Source organism: Gadus morhua, chromosome 19, assembly GCF_902167405.1.
Source record: "Gadus morhua chromosome 19, gadMor3.0, whole genome shotgun sequence".
NCBI classification, from domain to species: domain Eukaryota; kingdom Metazoa; phylum Chordata; class Actinopteri; order Gadiformes; family Gadidae; genus Gadus; species Gadus morhua.
In genome coordinates, this window is record NC_044066.1 from 12,974,312 (window position 1) to 12,990,889 (window position 16,578).

Consider the following 16,578-nt stretch of genomic DNA (forward strand, 5'->3'; position numbering starts at 1 on the left):
AGACGCGAACACACACACACACACACACACACAGGCAGGCAGGCACACACACACACACACACACACACACACGCGCACGCACGCAGGCAGGCAGGCAGGCAGGCAGGCACACACACACACACACACACAGGCACAGACGCGAACACACACACACACACACACACACACACACACACACACACACACACGCAGGCAGGCAGGCAGGCAGGCACACACACACACACACGCACGCAGGCAGGCAGGCAGGCAGGCGCGCAGGCACACACGCACACGCACAGACGCGAACACACACACTTTAAATCTGAGCATTTAAAAGCAGTTGCATTGCTTATTTCTGAAACTTCTATGCACTAACAGTATTCCTGTGCTTTCTAGGGTTTATCTTCATTGCAGAATGCAGTCACTGTGAGTCGACCTTGGACAACAGTGCTGCTACATAAATGTAATGTGTTGAGCAACTTATGGGGCGCAACCCACAGTTTGAAAGCAACTGATGTACAGCAATGTTCATCAAGTGTAAACTCGCGATGAATCACATTACGTGCAGTACCACATCCTAGCCAGCAGGGGGCCTTTGAGAAGTGGTGAGCGGTGGAAAGAGAGTCCCCTGTGTATGTGGGCGCTAGGTGTGAAATACACCCAGAGCCGAGAGAGGGGGAGACAGAGAGACAGAGGAGGAGGGAGGGAGACAGAGGGGAGGGAGAGAGAGAGACGGAGACGTGGCAGAGGGGAAGTGGAGCAGGGAAACATGCAGAGAGGCAGACCACATATTTTCCACCCACTGACTTCCAGACCATGACACAGTCGGCCCGACACTGTGATGGGAACACAGGGGCTTAGAGAGAGAGAGAGAGAGAGAGAGAGAGAGAGAGAGAGAGAGAGAGAGAGAGAGAGAGAGAGAGAGAGAGAGAGAGAGAGAGAGAGAGAGAGAGAGAGAGAGAGAGAGAGAGAGAGAAAGAGAAAAACAAAGACAGAGAGAGAGAGAGAGACAGAGAGACAGAGAGACAGAGAGACAGAGAGAGAGGCTAAAGAGAAGGGAGGGAGGAGGGAGAGACAGAGAGAGGGTCGAGACAGTGAGAGATGGTTGAGAGGAGGGAGAGACTGTAGGAGAGAGTACAGAGGAAGGGAGAGACAGTTGGAGAGGTTAGAGAGGAGGGAGAGACAGTGGGAGAGGGTAGTGAAGAGGGAGACACAGTGGGAGAGGGTGGAGAAGAGGGAGAGACAGAAACAGAGGGTAAAGAGGAGGGAGAGACGGTAGGAAGGGAGTACACAGTGTGGTCGTTATTTGAGAGAGAAAGGGTTTTACACCCGCGGGTTCTCTGTGTCGTGTTACATTTGTTACACATGCTATAAATATCATCTACCTCAGCGCTTTTATGCCAGTCTTTGTGAAATTAACTTTTTTCAGCAAGTCAAATCTGCATGATATAACAGCAGGGCTGCAGCGCGCTGAACCAAAGCCCAGACCAGAAGTCTGCCTCCTGTCATCTGCAAGCTGGGCCAACACAGAAAACAAGGCTATGCTGACGCTAAGCCAGCAGCCCTGTTGGCTCTGACTGACAGGCCTGTGAAGCCCTCCTGCGCTCACACCTCATGTCTGCACTACAAACATATGAATGAATACACACATGTACAAGAGTTGTGATGTGCACCTACATACAAGTGTCTGTGTATGCAGACACAAGTATATATATAAGTGTGTGTATGCATGCACATGTATGCTGTGTGTGTTTCTGTGTGCTCTTGTGCGTATGCGTGTGTCTGTGCGTGTAAGTGTGTTTGTGTGTGTGTGTGTGTGTGTGCATTTTCCTACCTGCTCCTCACTGGCCATGCTCTTGTGTCTGTGTGTCTGTGTGTCTATGCGTGTGTTGGTGTCCGTGTTGTTACCTGCTCCTCACTGGCCATGCTCTTGTGTCTGTGTGTCTGTGTGTCTGTGTGTCTGTGTGTCTATGTGTCTGTGTGTCTATGCGTGTGTTGGTGTCCGTGTTGTTACCTGCTCCTCACTGGCCATGCTCTTGTGTCTGTGTCTGTGTGTCTGTGTGTCTGTGTGTCTGTGTGTTTGTGTGTCTATGCGTGTGTTGGTGTGCGTGTTGCTACCTGCTCCTCACTGGCCATGCTCTTCCTCTGCTGGGCCGATCGCTCCATGGCCTCGCTAAGCGACTTGGCGTACTGGACCATGGCCTTGAGCTGGGAGTCGGTCAGCACCCACAGCAGGTCGTCCAGGATCAGCACCAGCTTGGAGGCCACCACGTAGCAGTCCTTCATCTGGACCACGGGGGGTAGACGGTCAATAGACCACAGGGAGGGTTAGACAGTCAATAGACCACAGGGAGAGTTAGACAGTCAATAGAACCCAAGGAGGGTAAGACAGTAAATAGACCACAAGGAGGGTTAGACAGTTAAAAGAGCACAAGGCTGGGTTAGACAGTCAACAGAACCCAAGGAGGGTTAGACAGTCAATAGATCAAAAGGAGGGTAAGAGAGTCAACAGACCATGAGGAGGGTTAGACAGTCAACAGAACCCAAGTAGGGTTAGACAGTCAACAGACCACAGGGAGGGTTAGACGGTCAACAGACCATAAGGAGGGTTAGACAGTCAACAGACCATAAGGAGAGTTAGACAGTCAATAGACAAGAAGGAGGGTTAGACAGTCAATAGACAAGAAGGAGGGTTAGACAGTCAATAGACAAAAGGAGGGTTAGACAGTCAATAGACAAAAGGAGGGTAAGACAGATCACAAGGTGGGTTAGACAGTCAATAGACCAAAAGAAGGGTAAGACAGTCAACCGACCATGAGGAGTGTTGGACAGTCCAAAATATGATGACACTCTCTTATGAATGAGCAAGTTTGCAAATGTCCGATCTGTCCCACATTGAGAATAAAGGGGTCACGGCCTCTGAAACTGAATGTAAATGTTTTTGTTTATTCCGTGGCGTGGAATCTAGATTGATCCTAGACACCTAGTTTGGGGTTCCATCTTGCTTTCACCCCCTGCTCTATAATAATATATACCTACTATATTAACACTGAATCATCCCACATCAAGTATATTACTGGTCTACAAAGCCAACGCGTGGATGGAAGAGGGTTTGTAGACAAAACACTGGTTGCCATGGCGTACTTTAGGATCCTGATAAGGACTGAAACTGGCCCTGCCTGAGGCATTTTTGTGCTCACACCACTCTCCTAATCACATGTGTATATCCACCCTTAATCCCAGTTTGAGTCTCCAAAGGCTACGCAGGCCCAGAGTACCGGACAACACCCTGAGCTCTGAAACACAACAGATACCCAAACACAGAGGAAGAACAACTAGAAGGCACACTGCTGTTTTAAAAAAATAGCAGAGTGCTGCTTTTTCGTCTGTAACATGACGTCACAGGTCCTTTTTTTTTTTTTTTTTTACAAGTTTGCGGAAACCGAGTTGTGGTCACACAACGCAGTCTTCTTCATAACATGCGGATGAAGCAGCACTCGACAGGAAGCGCCGTGCGATTCCCCTCTGAACTCGCTGTTGGCTCGTTTAACCACTCACAGGGAGGGCTGTCGACCTGAGACAACCCCCCACTACACTAGATCCATGATGGAGGGCGAGCCCCTCACTGAGTCCATCAGCCTCTTATAAACCTGGTTCTGAGGGCTGGTGTGGGTTGACCAATGAGGGACAGGCATAGAGCTTCATGAGAGCCAAGGGTCCATCCTAGCTTGCTTGCACATGCGTGTGTCTGTGCGTGTGTGCGTGCGGGCGTGCGTGCGTACTGACCCGTCTCTTGAGGGTCACCCTGATCTTGGACTGGTTGGTGATGAGCCTGATGGGCGCGCTCAGCATCTCGTGCTCGGCGCTCTGGATGGCGTCCGCCTCGATGCGGATCATCTGCCAGCTGATCTCCTTGAAGGTCAGGATCTGGGGGACAGACGCTCTTTAGGTCCAGCAGGGTACACACTGCTCTGTTCATGGACCGAAGACCTCTCCCATGGAGGGAAAGGTGGCGCTGAGTAACATCTGGTGTGTGTTGTGTTGTGTGAGGGGGGGCTGTGTTGTGCTGTGTGAGGGGGGCTGTGTTGTGCTGTGTGAGGGGGGCTGTGTTGTGTTTTGTGAGGGGGGCTGTGTTGTGTTTTGTGACCTCTGACCTCGCCCCGCTGGGGGTCGGTGATGCGGGTGAAGCGCAGGTCGCTCAGGCTCCAGGAGGTGTTGACGCTGTACACCTGCAGCTGGGACAGCTCGAAGGAGGCGTTGAAGGCCTTGGCGCTGATCCGCACCACGATGGAGTTGATGGACAGAGACATGCCCTCCACCACCTTCTCCGCAAAGCCGTACTCACTAGGGGGGGAAGGGAGAGAGGTTTACCACTCATCCATACATCCCCTTACAGACCTTTCACCCCCTCCTCACTAAAGGGGGAAGGGAGAGAGGTTCACCACACATCACCTTACAGACCTCTCTCCCCCTCCTCACTAAGGGGGAAGATGTTCATAAAGGGTGTGATCGATGATGACCGCTTAAGTTTAGATTGTCAATATAAGCACCCTATGTCAATAAAGCTCTTTGAATTTATTTGAGAGAGACAGACCAGGGAGACACAGACAGACCAGGGAGAGAAAGACAAACAGAAAGCGATCTTTTGTTATATTTAATAGATGTTATTTTTTATCTTTGAGACATTTTTTTATTTCTTTAACGATGTTAATGTTTATTTTCAATGCCAAAAAAAGTTTTTTTTCAATTTTATTCAACAGAGAGAATGAGAGAGAGCCACAGACTGACAGATAGACAGAGACAGACCGGAAAGAGACACAGACACACAGACAGGGACAAGACACAGACAAACAGTCAGACAGACAGGCAGGCCGACAGTCCAATAGACCGATATAGAGAGAGACAGATATCAACCTCAAACCAAGAGTTTATCCGTTTTTCTTGTTGAATCTGCCCATTAGACATGTCCAAGGCTCACCTCTGTCCGGAGGCGGTTGCTATGGGCGATGGTCCGTTGGGTGGGCGTGGCTCATCGCAGGTACTCATCTCCATCACCACCTTGTCCAGAGTCTAGACGCCACGGGAGAGTGTCACAGTAATGTTAGGTTGGCATGGGTGGAACCGCCTCAGGTGAACTATCTATCTCTGAGTCACTGAGCTCCTGCCCAGCTCTTGTGAGGCAGCGACCGCTATCAGAAACCAACAACTCAATCGACATAATACTACACAGAAGAACCAGCCCTTTGGCAAACAACTGCATCCACCTTTTCACTGTTCAAACACGGGCAGCACGGTATTGCGTTTGATCCGTATCGCAGAAAACACAACAGCCATCCGCCCTGTCAATGCATCCGATACAGATGACAATAACAAAGTGTTACCCTGAGGAATGAATACAATGTCTGCCCCAGACACGGTATAGGTGCTATCGCTTTCTGTTTTGCTCGCCGTTATCGCGCCCTACTTTCTCATTATCGCCTTTCTTTTGAGGAGGGAAGGCGGTGGTGTTGGACGTGGTCTTACGCAACAGCGAGAAGCGGGGATAAATACGAGCTGCACTCGGGCCGGGAGACGAGAGCAAAGCAAGGAACTGGGAGAGCACACTGGAACCAGTCCGCTGAAGACCACACCGAGACCCAGACGAAGACCAGACCACGACCCACCTGAAGACTAAACTAAAAACACATCCACCTCAAGGCCAGACCAAGGAGCCCGTGACCACAGCGACCCGAGGAGAAGACCCAACGGACGTCCGGCAGAGAACCATGGAGCGCGCCTTCCTCCTCCTGGCGGTGGTCGTCGCCGGCGGCCTGTGCCATGAAAACAACACGTCCTGGGGCCGCGGCGCCAGCCTGGCCGTCTGCCAGCCTGACAGCTGCGCCCTGATCAGCGAGCTGTCCGCCCTGCGCGAGCGGATGGACAGCGTGGTGCGCGTGCAGGACGACCTGCTGGACACCGTGCGCACGCTGGTGAAGGAGGCGGCCGCCAGCCAGGCCCAGCAGGGGGTCAGCAGCCGCGAGACGCTGGAGCTCCGCAAGCTGAACCAGGAGCAGGGCCAGGAGCTCAAGACCATGCGGGCCAGCATGCCGTCGGCGGCGCCCCGCGTGGCCTTCTCGGCGGCGCTGGGCGACTCGGTCGGCCCCTTCGACCACGACACCACGCTCAAGTACCAGCGCATCCTCTCCAACATGGGCAGCGGCTACAACCCGGCCACGGGCTCCTTCACCGCCACGGTGCGCGGCGTGTACTACTTCAGCTACACCATGTACAACAACAACTCGGGCCAGCCTAGCTCGGTGGTGTCCATGATGATGAACAGCCAGAGGATGGTGTCCACCTGGGACACCGAGGGCGACGACAGCCACGACAGCGCCACCAACGCCGCCGTGGTGCAGCTGGAGGCCGGCGACAGCGTCTACATCCTGCTGTACGCCAACCGCATGCTCTACGACGACGGCTACTACTACAACACCTTCAGCGGCTTCTTGCTCTTCCCCATGTGAGGCCCCGGCGGCCGTCTGGTGAGGTTTGAGGGCGGGGCCAGTGGGATTGGCAGGACTTGATGGTGATTGGTTGAAAGCAGGGGTTGGCTGGATTCGATTGTTGTTTTGACAGAAATATATATTTTTATAGATTTGCAAATGATTATTTTCCTGCCTCTTCCTGATCCTTTAATACAAATAAAATAATATCTAATATATGACATTACCACTGTGTGATGGTTTGAGTTCTTTACAGAGAGAGAGAGAGACACACAGACAGACAGACAGACAGACAGCCATATAGACAGCCAGCTTACCAGCGAGATGGGGTGGGTCTTGAGTTTTGTCCATGGTATCTGTCAGAGACGACAGAAAAGGAAAGACACATTCAGCCACTGTCGTTTTTTAAACCAATCTTACACAGATGGACGGGCCATTATAACCACCTCTACAGACTGTGTGGCTTCATCAGTTAACAAGGTAAACATCCTGTGGTCGACCACAGCAGATAGGAGCCTTTATTATTAACACAGACATGAACGTGTTCTGGTGTTTGCACCTTTAGGTTGTCATTAGTCAAACAAGCAAGACGTTTTAGTTTGTATTTTGAGACACCTAAAGAACTGTTAAACAGCGTAATTTTCATCACTGTCATTTCAGAACATTGAAAACAGAAGAGGCGAGTCTTTTGGGGTTTTAGCTGATTAGATCAGATGTATTTTAAACAGAATGGCAGCAACAGACCTCCTAGAGCTCACACCCACAGTAACACATACACACACAGAAAACAGACATACATACACACAAACAAACATACAGACCCACAGAGAGAAGAACACGCCATCTCAGGATGTGCTACTGCACTCAGTTATTACTGGTGGTGGTGAGACAGGTGATGGTGAGACAGGTGGAGGTGTATGCTGCTCTGCTCACTGGATTTGACTTCTTAACTGCTTGGTATAAATCGCTGCGTAAGATGTTTTACAGCCATCCCATAAATAACAATGACAAAATGTTGTGTTCAAATTTATTTGGGCCGATAATTATAGGTGTTGTACGTTGTAGTTCTGCTGAGCTGGGCAACGCCACTGCAATCGGGATAAAAAAAATAACACACACACAGTCACCACCACACACCAAGGGTGTGTTTGTGTTGACCAAAGTTGTGGTCATCTGGCATTGAGTTAGGAAATGAGTGAAAGTGAGGTGTGTGTGAGTAATGTAATTGTATTTGACAGGTAATATTTTTCATGTAAACACATTAAAGACGTGCTACAAGCGGCTGAACTCTCGATCTTCCTCATGTGGCCTGTAGCCAGACTCTAATCCACACTGCTGTTGAATCTCGGAGGTCATTTCTCATCTCTCTCAAGGTCATAAGTGTACATTTTAGGACATAAACACATCAAGTAGGCTTCATCTCATTATTAATGTTCAAATCTCACCGATAAAACCCTAGGAGTGAGAGAGTGAATGAGTGAGTGAGTGAGTGACAGAGCTAGGGGTGTGTGTGTGTGTGTGTGTGTGTGTGTGTGTGTGTGTGTGTGTGTGTGTGTGTGTGTGTGTGTGTGTGTGTGTGTGTGTGTGTGTGTGTGTGTGTGTGTGTGTGATTGAGATCTAGGTGTGTGTGTGTGTGTGTGTTACCCTGATGGTGGCCTTGTTGCAGCCCACCCGGTTGATGGCCAGCCAGGTGGGCAGGTCCAGCAGGCTCTGCAGCACCTCCTCATCCAGCTCCAGGTTGGTCAGCTGCCCCTCCCCCTTCAGCGTGCTCAGGTTGATCTTGTCTGGGGACAGGTTCTTAGCAAACCTACCGACACACACACACACACACACACACACCATTAGAGGGGTCTGGAGACACACAGACACACACCTTTAGGGGTAGTCTGGATAGATTACATATTATTAGATACAGAAGCGACCGTCAACTGGTTGATAAAGATGTGCTGGAATTCATGGGGGTGGGAGAAGGGAGTTAAAGGCTGGGGTTGGGATGCAAAACCGTGTTACAAGACCATGCAGAACAAACACAGTGTGTGTGTGTGTGTGTGTGTGTGTGTGTGTGTGTGTGTGTGTGTGTGTGTGTGTGTGTGTGTGTGTGTGTGTGTGTGTGTGTGTGTGTGTGTGTGTGTGTGTGTGGGTCAGGGTCTGGATGATTATTTAGTTAATTGTTAGCAGAGATTTCTCATACCTCCAAATTCCTTGCCATACTAGACCCTCTCTACAGAGGGCAATGTTATATAAACACACTATTATTAGTAGAACTGCTTTGGGAATCTAGATTTTGTCATTGTCATTTTGATAGTTCATCTTATACAACATTTTCGCCCTATAGCTTCAGTATATGTAACATTGTGTCATTTATTTTTCAGTTGAGTTGCTCAAACAAAGTCAGTCCACTTGGCTGCACCAACTTGTGATTGTTGTGTGCCAATAACTATAACACACACACACACACACACACACACACACACACACACACACACACACACACACACACACACACACACACACACACACACACACACACACACACACACACACACACGATGAGCGAACATTCTAGCTCATGGGAGTATACAGTATACTATACATACATTAATTAGAGGCCAAATTACGTTTTAAATCATTGAAGGTTATTCATTAACACATCAGTTGTCAACATGGACTTAAACCTTACAATCAAAACAATTAAACCATTAGTATGTCACGATGACTTCATTATAGATATACCGTTTCTACGAAGCGCACACACACAAACACACAGGGGGGGGGCCAAGTGTGTGCCCTAGCCTTGTGACCAGTTAAATATTCATCCCACTCCACCGATCAAATATCCACCCTGCGAGCCAGCGACACATCGTCATCTCGCTCCCTCTCTCTCCTCTCAACCCTGACGTCACTCACTAACCCTGCTGAAGACCACGCTGCAGAACCAGAGGCCTGAAGAGACCAGAGGAGACTCACAGAGACGGCGTGAGATGGACCAACGCAGAGCGAGAGAGACAAACCAAGAAGTAGTCAGCCTCCGAGAGGGAGAGAGGAGGAAGTGTTGCCTTTCTGTGGTGCAGGAATATTTCACTTTTCTAAATCAGGAGCAACGCGGAGGGGGGCTGGGCCATTACAACATGTTACTCTCCTGCAGGCTCTCACCAACACCGACTAACCAACAGTGTAGCCATCCGCCCCTCATCCCCGTCCCAGCTGCCCGCGCTAGGAGGGGGTTTCGGGGAAGCAGAGAGCACGGAGCTCAGAAAGGAGACGATTTGGAATGGAACACTTCCTAAAAGGCATCTAGTGTGCTCGGAGAGTGCACTAGATGTCCTTTAGGAAGTGTTCTAATAAAACAAATATGTAACCAAACCAAACCCCCCCCCCTGGCTTCCTGAAAGCGGCCCCTTGCAGAAACAAGATAAGAGCGGAGACGTTAATCAGCTCCACAGAGAATACTCGTTTCTTGGAGTGGATTAATAACAGCTTTAAACTGAAGGGCTGTCCCACATCAAACAGGTCAAGGCCCTGGTCACCCTGATGGGTTCAAGGCCCTGCTCACCCTGATGGGTTCAAGGCCCTGCTCACCCTGATGGGTTCAAGGCCCTGCTCACCCTGATGGGTTCAAGGCCCTGCTCACCCTGATGGGTTCAAGGCCCTGCTCACCCTGATGGGGTCAAGGCCCTGCTCACCCTGATGGGGTCAAGGCCCTGCTCACCCTGATGGGTTCAAGGCCCTGCTCACCCTGATGGGTTCAAGGCCCTGCTCACCCTGATGGGTTCAAGGCCCTGCTCACCCTGATGGGTTCAAGGCCCTGCTCACCCTGATGGGGTCAAGGCCCTGGTCACCCTGATGGGGTCAAGGCCCTGCTCACCCTGATGGGGTCAAGGCCCTGCTCACCCTGATGGGGTCAAGGCCCTGCTCACCCTGATGGGGTCAAGGCCCTGCTCACCCTGATGGGTTCAAGGCCCTGCTCACCCTGATGGGGTCAAGGCCCTGCTCACCCTGATGGGGTCAAGGCCCTGCTAAACCTGATGGGGTCAAGTCCTGATGGCGTCAAGTCCTCCTCTTCCATCCCTCTCACAGCAGGGTAAAAAAACCTTACTCCAGACAAAGAGAGCTAAAGGGTAAGACCACTCACTTCTGCGGGGACAGTTATGGCGGATGGACGGCCGTTTTTAACTGGATGAGGGGAGCAGGGTACTAGTGGATCACCAGGTTTATTGAGTCAGAGACCTGGAGGTTCTGGTTTTGAGTCCAGGTAGCCGAGGCTCACGTCAAGGCTGCTCCTTGATTGAGTGTAGGCTGTCTGAGTTAACGAGGAAGGTGCTTTGGAGGAATGGATCTGATTAACATAATTCAGCCGTAAAATGAAGGACATTTCTGAATGGTGTGTGAGTGATCTGCTAGCATGAGCAGAACCCACAGGGGCTGATTGGACAAAATAGAGACAATACACCTGGTAGCCACCAAGCTGTTGAACAACGATGTCACTTCCTCTCAACCCCTCGTCCCGGTCCTCTCAACTGGTCTGTCCAACACACACAGAGAGCCCATAAACTCTGTTCCCCTACGCCTGCTTGATCACAATCAAAGACTGGATCTGGACTGAGTCATTAGCAGTAAAAACAGTGGAACCAACAGACCCTGGACCCTTTAGCAATAATCAGCGTTTCCGTACAGGACTTTGGGTCGTTACAGATGTGTTCCGATACGAGAGGAAACAGCAGGTTTTGGGAACACAGGCTACCTCAAATCCCACACCGACAAACTAGATCCAGCAAATTCTGAGGTTGTGTTTCGTTTGCAACATGTCCAACAAGTTGACTCATCTGAAACCGCCCCGACATGATTATCACCGCCAGCCGATGTGGACAAAGTGTTTACACATTAAGAGACAGGTGTGCGTTCTGCTTGGTGCTGGGCTGTCATCTCTCAGGGAGTTCTTCACTGAACGCTGCTTGTGTTGTTCTGAATCAGAGCAGCTGGTTGTCCTCATCTGAACAGCAGGATCCTTCACTGGATGTGCTGCAGGATGTGAGCTCTCTGTGATTCTGTGTTCATTAGTTCTGATGTGGATGACATGGGAAAGACTTTCAGTTTTGCTGAGACATGAACATTTTCCCTGGTGTGTTTTATTACGTTTTTTAATTTTGGGCTCAAAGTCAATTTCCTAAGAAAAGGTGAGACAATATCTTAGCAGGCCTACAAGCTAGAGCTGTTAATGGTGAACTTTAAACGATGTGGAAAGGCAATTTCATTCATTTTAATTAAAACTAATGTAAACTATTTGTGGTGCTGAAAATTGACCCGACTTTCAAACCCAAGTTGTGTACCTAACGGTGTTGTGAAGTCAAACCAAGGTGTGTACCTAACGGTGAAGTCAAACCAAGTTGTGTACCTAACGGTGAAGTCAAACCAAGGTGTGTACCTACCTAACGGTGAAGTCAAACCAAGTTGTGTGCATAGCGGTGAAGTCAAACCAACGTGGGTACCTAGCAATGATTCTCAAGGCCCTGGTGGGAGGTCATGAGGTCAACTCCCCCAGTATGTCATGTGACGATCATAAAAAGGCAGTGAAGCATTGTGTCCATCGTCTGCACCTCCTTTTACTTTCCAATTACTTTTGTGTTCCAGTTTTAGAGATCGGGTTTGGTTCAAGAACAGACAGCGTTCTCAAGAGGGGGAAATAATCCTGATCGTTTTATTTTTAAAGTATGGTGGGACGGGCTAAAAAACGAAATTCTTGCAAAAAAAAACACAGAATTCATTATTCAATGAATTGATGTGATTTCAATGTCAAGAGATATAGAACCATTTTTACACCAGACTTGCATGCAACAAACACAAACACATGCAGAAGTGTTGTGCGTGCGGTCTAAACACACAATGTGTTGAAGAGAAGCAAGCTTGAATCTACGCCAAGAAGGAACAGAGGCACTGGAATATTTATGAGGACGGAGCTTAGAAAGGTTAGGAACACACACACACACACACACACACACACACACACACACACACACACACACACACACACACACACACACACACACACACACACACACACACACACACACACACGTTTGATTCCAATGCAAGTTAGGAACATTACATTGACTGATAGACCTCACTACAATGATATTCTTAACAGGCTCCTCCTCCCATCTCCACTAGCCAATCGGAGAGAGGCCGGTTCTGCTCACAGCTGGGCTCAGATAGCTCCTGGTATATAAAAGAGGCTTCATTCAGAGCAACAGAGGGTCGTTAGTGCTGCTGCGTTCAACCAATGAAAGGAGTCACCGGTGCTGCATTCAACCAATGAAAGGGAGTCGACGGAGTCACCGGTGTCGTCTTCAACCAATGAAAAGAAAGCAACTGAGTCATCCTCTGACTGCACAGAGAAGGGGCCAACATGCTGCTGATGCTTCGTGTCGTACAGGAATGGGACTCATGACACCAAACATCCCACCGCCGTCCCATTCAGCTGTAGAGATCCACAGCCTTAATCAATAGCTGCAGTAATAGCATCTCCATCAATCACACAGCATCCATTCTCTCTCTGAATGAACATCAGCTCAGTAAGTCCCTCCCCAAGGCCTTGGATCAGCGGAGCGTCTAGCTGCTGCTGGTCATTCATCTGTGTGCTTCAGGTTTTGGTCCTGTCCATCTCCACCCTGGTTTATCTTGAGAAGACCCCACAGGTCCTATCAAACCTGTGATGATGCACTCAGTCAGATGTACCCATCACCCTAGCTACACCTCCACCAAGGTGATCCGCGCTGACCTCAACCCTGGTGTCCTTCTGACCTCGACCCTGGTGACCTGCTGACCTCGACCCATGGTTACCTGCTGACCGCCAGGCAGATCGTGATCAGACATAAAACTGACTCAGAGAAAAGATTGAACCAAGGAATTTTGAAATGTTACATTCCAACAATGTAGAGAGGAAGAGGTCTCAGCTTTGAGGTCCAGACTGCTTGTGTGATGGCCAGGGTGATTAAGAGCTAGCCTAGCGTGATGTGTGGTAGTTAGCTGTAGAGGAAGCAGCTACGGCCTGTTTGTGGACCTAACCCCAACCCCACACCGTCTGCCACTTAAACAGAGCGCTGTCCAATTAATGTGTCCATCTACATAATAAACTATACACCTACTGATCAGCAAGCTCCCCTTGGCCCTTCGGATGGAACTATACACCTATGGGTTAGTAAGTTTCCCTGGGCCCTAGGGATGGCACTAGACACCTTCTGGTTAGGAAGCTCCCCTGTAGCTAGGGATAGAACTACAAACCTACTGGTTGTTAAGCTCCCCTGGGCCCTAGGGATGGAACATGTTCCACCATGTTCCTTCTCCATGTTCCTCTATGACCTCCTTGACCTCCAGTGTTGACATACCAAACATGGCTGCCCGCTCCAGCTCAGCCCATATGCTGCTTTACTGCAACACTGTTCTCCATCAACACTGTCTCAATTCAACAATGTTGGACCCTGAAGAAGCAAACCCCTCTCTGGCTATCGGTGTTCTACTCCTGGGTGGAAAGGACACAGTTTGATCCCCCATATCTGCAGGGAACCTGAAGGCCTGTTCACCTCGACGCTGAACCTCCACCTGCTCTGCAGGACATGGATCTGAACCCATTGAGGTCAAAGGTCATGAAACGCGGCCTAATAAACCGATAATGGTTGACCGCAGAAGGAAGATGTTGTGGGATCTCTGAAGCACTAACAATGGCTGTGCACCCCGAACCTGATGACACCTGTTTGTCACCGGCCAGAACCGGCCGAGATTCGTCAGCTGCCACATCAGCCAGCCAATGACTATCAATGAATCAGATCTGATGACACGCTTCTGGTACGCTTCTGGTATATGAGCTCAGCCTCAATAAACAAAATAGGGGACGATATAGATACAAAGCAGTGTTTGTTGACATTATAAATGCATGCTATTAGTTCTGTCTATTCTAATTCTGTGTGCTAAATGCATAAGGTAGTCATTGTACGAACAATTACAATTCTAGTCTCTTGCAATCAGGAATATATCAAATGATCAGAAATGTTTCTAAAAACATGTCCTGGCTGAAGTACACTACGCAATCAAAAGCCAACGTTTGTAACTACTGGTCAAAATAATAAAGGCTTAATATAAAACAGGGAACGAGGTAGTACTGCTTTGGTCTGACAGGGAAGAAGGGCATCATAAGGCATAATACTAGAAGAGTCATGTGAGGTTAACCAAATACAACCAAGCTATTTGGTTAACCTCAGAATGGGGTCAGAATGTTATGACCCCATTCTGTGCCATGTGGCGGATGAGAAAGACACCATGCTGGGTTGAGTGTCCAGGATTAGTCCAGTCTGTGAGGACTAACACCAAGGGGAGAGGTTATCCCTCACTAGAGAGTGGTTAGCCCTCACTTGGGGGAGAGGTTAGCCCTCACTTGGGGGAGAGGGTAGCCATCACTTTGGGGAGAGGCTAGCCCTCACTAGAGAGAGATTAGCCCTCGGCCCCTTACTAGAGAGAGATTAGCCCTTACTAGAGAGAGGTTAGCCCTCACTTTGGGGAGAGGTTAGCCCTCACTTTGGGGAGAGGTTAGCCCTCACTTTGGGGAGAGGTTAGCCCTCCCTTTGGGGAGAGGTTCGCCCTCACTAGAGAGAGGTTAGCCCTCACTAGAGAGAGGTTAGCCCTCACTAGAGAGAGGTTAGCCCTCACTGGAGAGAGAGGTTAGCCCTCACTAGGTGGAAGTTAGCAGGTTAGCTCCTGAAGTTAGCAGGTTAGCGCTTGTCTTAAGCTCGTCGATGCGAGAGAAAAACATGAAATATGTACAAGGTGGCTCGTAGCCGACCAGGGCTAAGGGTTTGCCCGGGTTAGGAGATAACCCAGATTAGGAGACAGCCCGTGACAGCCCGGGTGACCTGGGGGGACAGGGTGAACACTGACCTGGAGAGATGCTTCAGGATCTGCTTCTTGATCAGCCCGGCCATGACAGACACTAGAGTTTCAGACTGACAGCTAGCCGCTAGCTGCTAGCTCGATGCTAGCCGTTCTCCACCGGCGGGTTTATTACGACACCTCCACCCTCATCCTCCGGTCCATCTTCATCCTGGTTGCCGTGATGCTCGGGTCTTGAGGAGTTCCTTTCGCACGTCAATCGCTAAATAGGCGGAATCCAGGTCCCAAAGAGAGATAGTGAGGTACCTAGCTAGTCCCGGGCATCACTAAGACCGTTAATGTGGAGCTCTGACCGTCAGACGGTACGGACACAACACCTGGCAGCGGGAGGAGCCGTGTCACGGCGAGGGGCGGGGACAGAACGCGGTTGTCTGTGGGCGGGGTCAGAACGTCAAGCTTTGCTGGCGTTGATAGAACGTTAAGATGTGTGGGCGTGGACAGAACGGTAATGTTTGTGGGAGGGGAAAGTACGTCAGGATGTGTGGGCGGGGCTTACATTATATGACAAGTTGTCCGTCTGAATCACTGGAGGAAGTAGAAAGAAAATAGAAGGATTTTCTTATTCTTATTTATTAGGACGTCATGTTTAGGCCTAGGTTAGCATAAAAAAAGTCCTTAACATTAAGGAGAAACGCATGCACTGTACAAGACATTGTGTTCAGTAACTTGCCTATGATTTAAATTACGTTTAATTTTCCCTTCTCGTCATTATGAATAGTTAGTTATTCATAAACTGTCCTCTGGCGCCGTCTAGTGTTTAAATCGAGGAAATGTTTCTTCAAACTGTGACACCAATGCACATTCCTGTGCAGGACATTGGTCCAGAGAAGATAGTTCACGTTTCATGCTTGTGGAAAAACATCGAATGTAAATTGTTGGAGGGCCTCAGTAAATTAGACAGCCAATCAACCGATCATATAAAAGCGCAGCTAAACGTTTAAAGTGACCTGTTATTAATTATTATCCTGTTACGATTCATACACAAAGAAAATAGCAAACAATTCCAATATTGAACACAATGTGGACTATTTGATTTAATTAATTAGGGCTCATTGGCTGTTACCATATCAGCAGCAAAACTGAACATTACATTACTTTAATAAACAGATCTCATAATGGACCATAACAGACTACGGACCATGAGATACTGCACTGGGACCATTAGAGACTGTACTGGGAC

General features: G+C 49.4%; 2 protein-coding genes across 5 annotated transcripts in view; one reads left to right on the plus strand and one right to left on the minus strand.

Annotated features, from left to right (window-relative positions):
* bltp3b (bridge-like lipid transfer protein family member 3B) overlaps positions 1 to 15,760 on the minus strand; it is a 39,266-nt gene extending 23,506 nt beyond the window's left edge. For 2 of the 4 annotated variants that reach the window (XR_003974021.1, XM_030342101.1), the window contains exons 1-7: positions 15,387 to 15,760; positions 8,106 to 8,268; positions 6,779 to 6,817; positions 4,958 to 5,049; positions 4,134 to 4,323; positions 3,766 to 3,906; positions 2,098 to 2,265 (exon numbers count right to left, since the gene is read on the minus strand). Coding sequence is in view for 3 of the 4 variants with exons in the window: in XM_030342101.1 (XP_030197961.1) it covers positions 2,098 to 2,265; positions 3,766 to 3,906; positions 4,134 to 4,323; positions 4,958 to 5,049; positions 6,779 to 6,817; positions 8,106 to 8,268; positions 15,387 to 15,430 (837 nt within the window). In the remaining variant the exon portion in view is untranslated. Of the gene's footprint in view, positions 1 to 1,887; positions 1,931 to 2,097; positions 2,266 to 3,765; positions 3,907 to 4,133; positions 4,324 to 4,957; positions 5,050 to 6,778; positions 6,818 to 8,105; positions 8,269 to 15,386 lie in introns of those variants that run through there. The other 2 variants (XM_030342102.1, XM_030342103.1) reach the window with 2 other exon arrangements.
* On the plus strand, positions 5,062 to 6,732 carry LOC115532390 (complement C1q-like protein 2). Its single transcript, XM_030342165.1, has one exon. The coding sequence runs from the start codon at positions 5,745 to 5,747 to the stop codon at positions 6,480 to 6,482; it is 738 nt and encodes a 245-aa protein (XP_030198025.1). The 5' UTR covers positions 5,062 to 5,744; the 3' UTR covers positions 6,483 to 6,732.
* Positions 15,761 to 16,578: the final 818 nt, after the last annotated feature.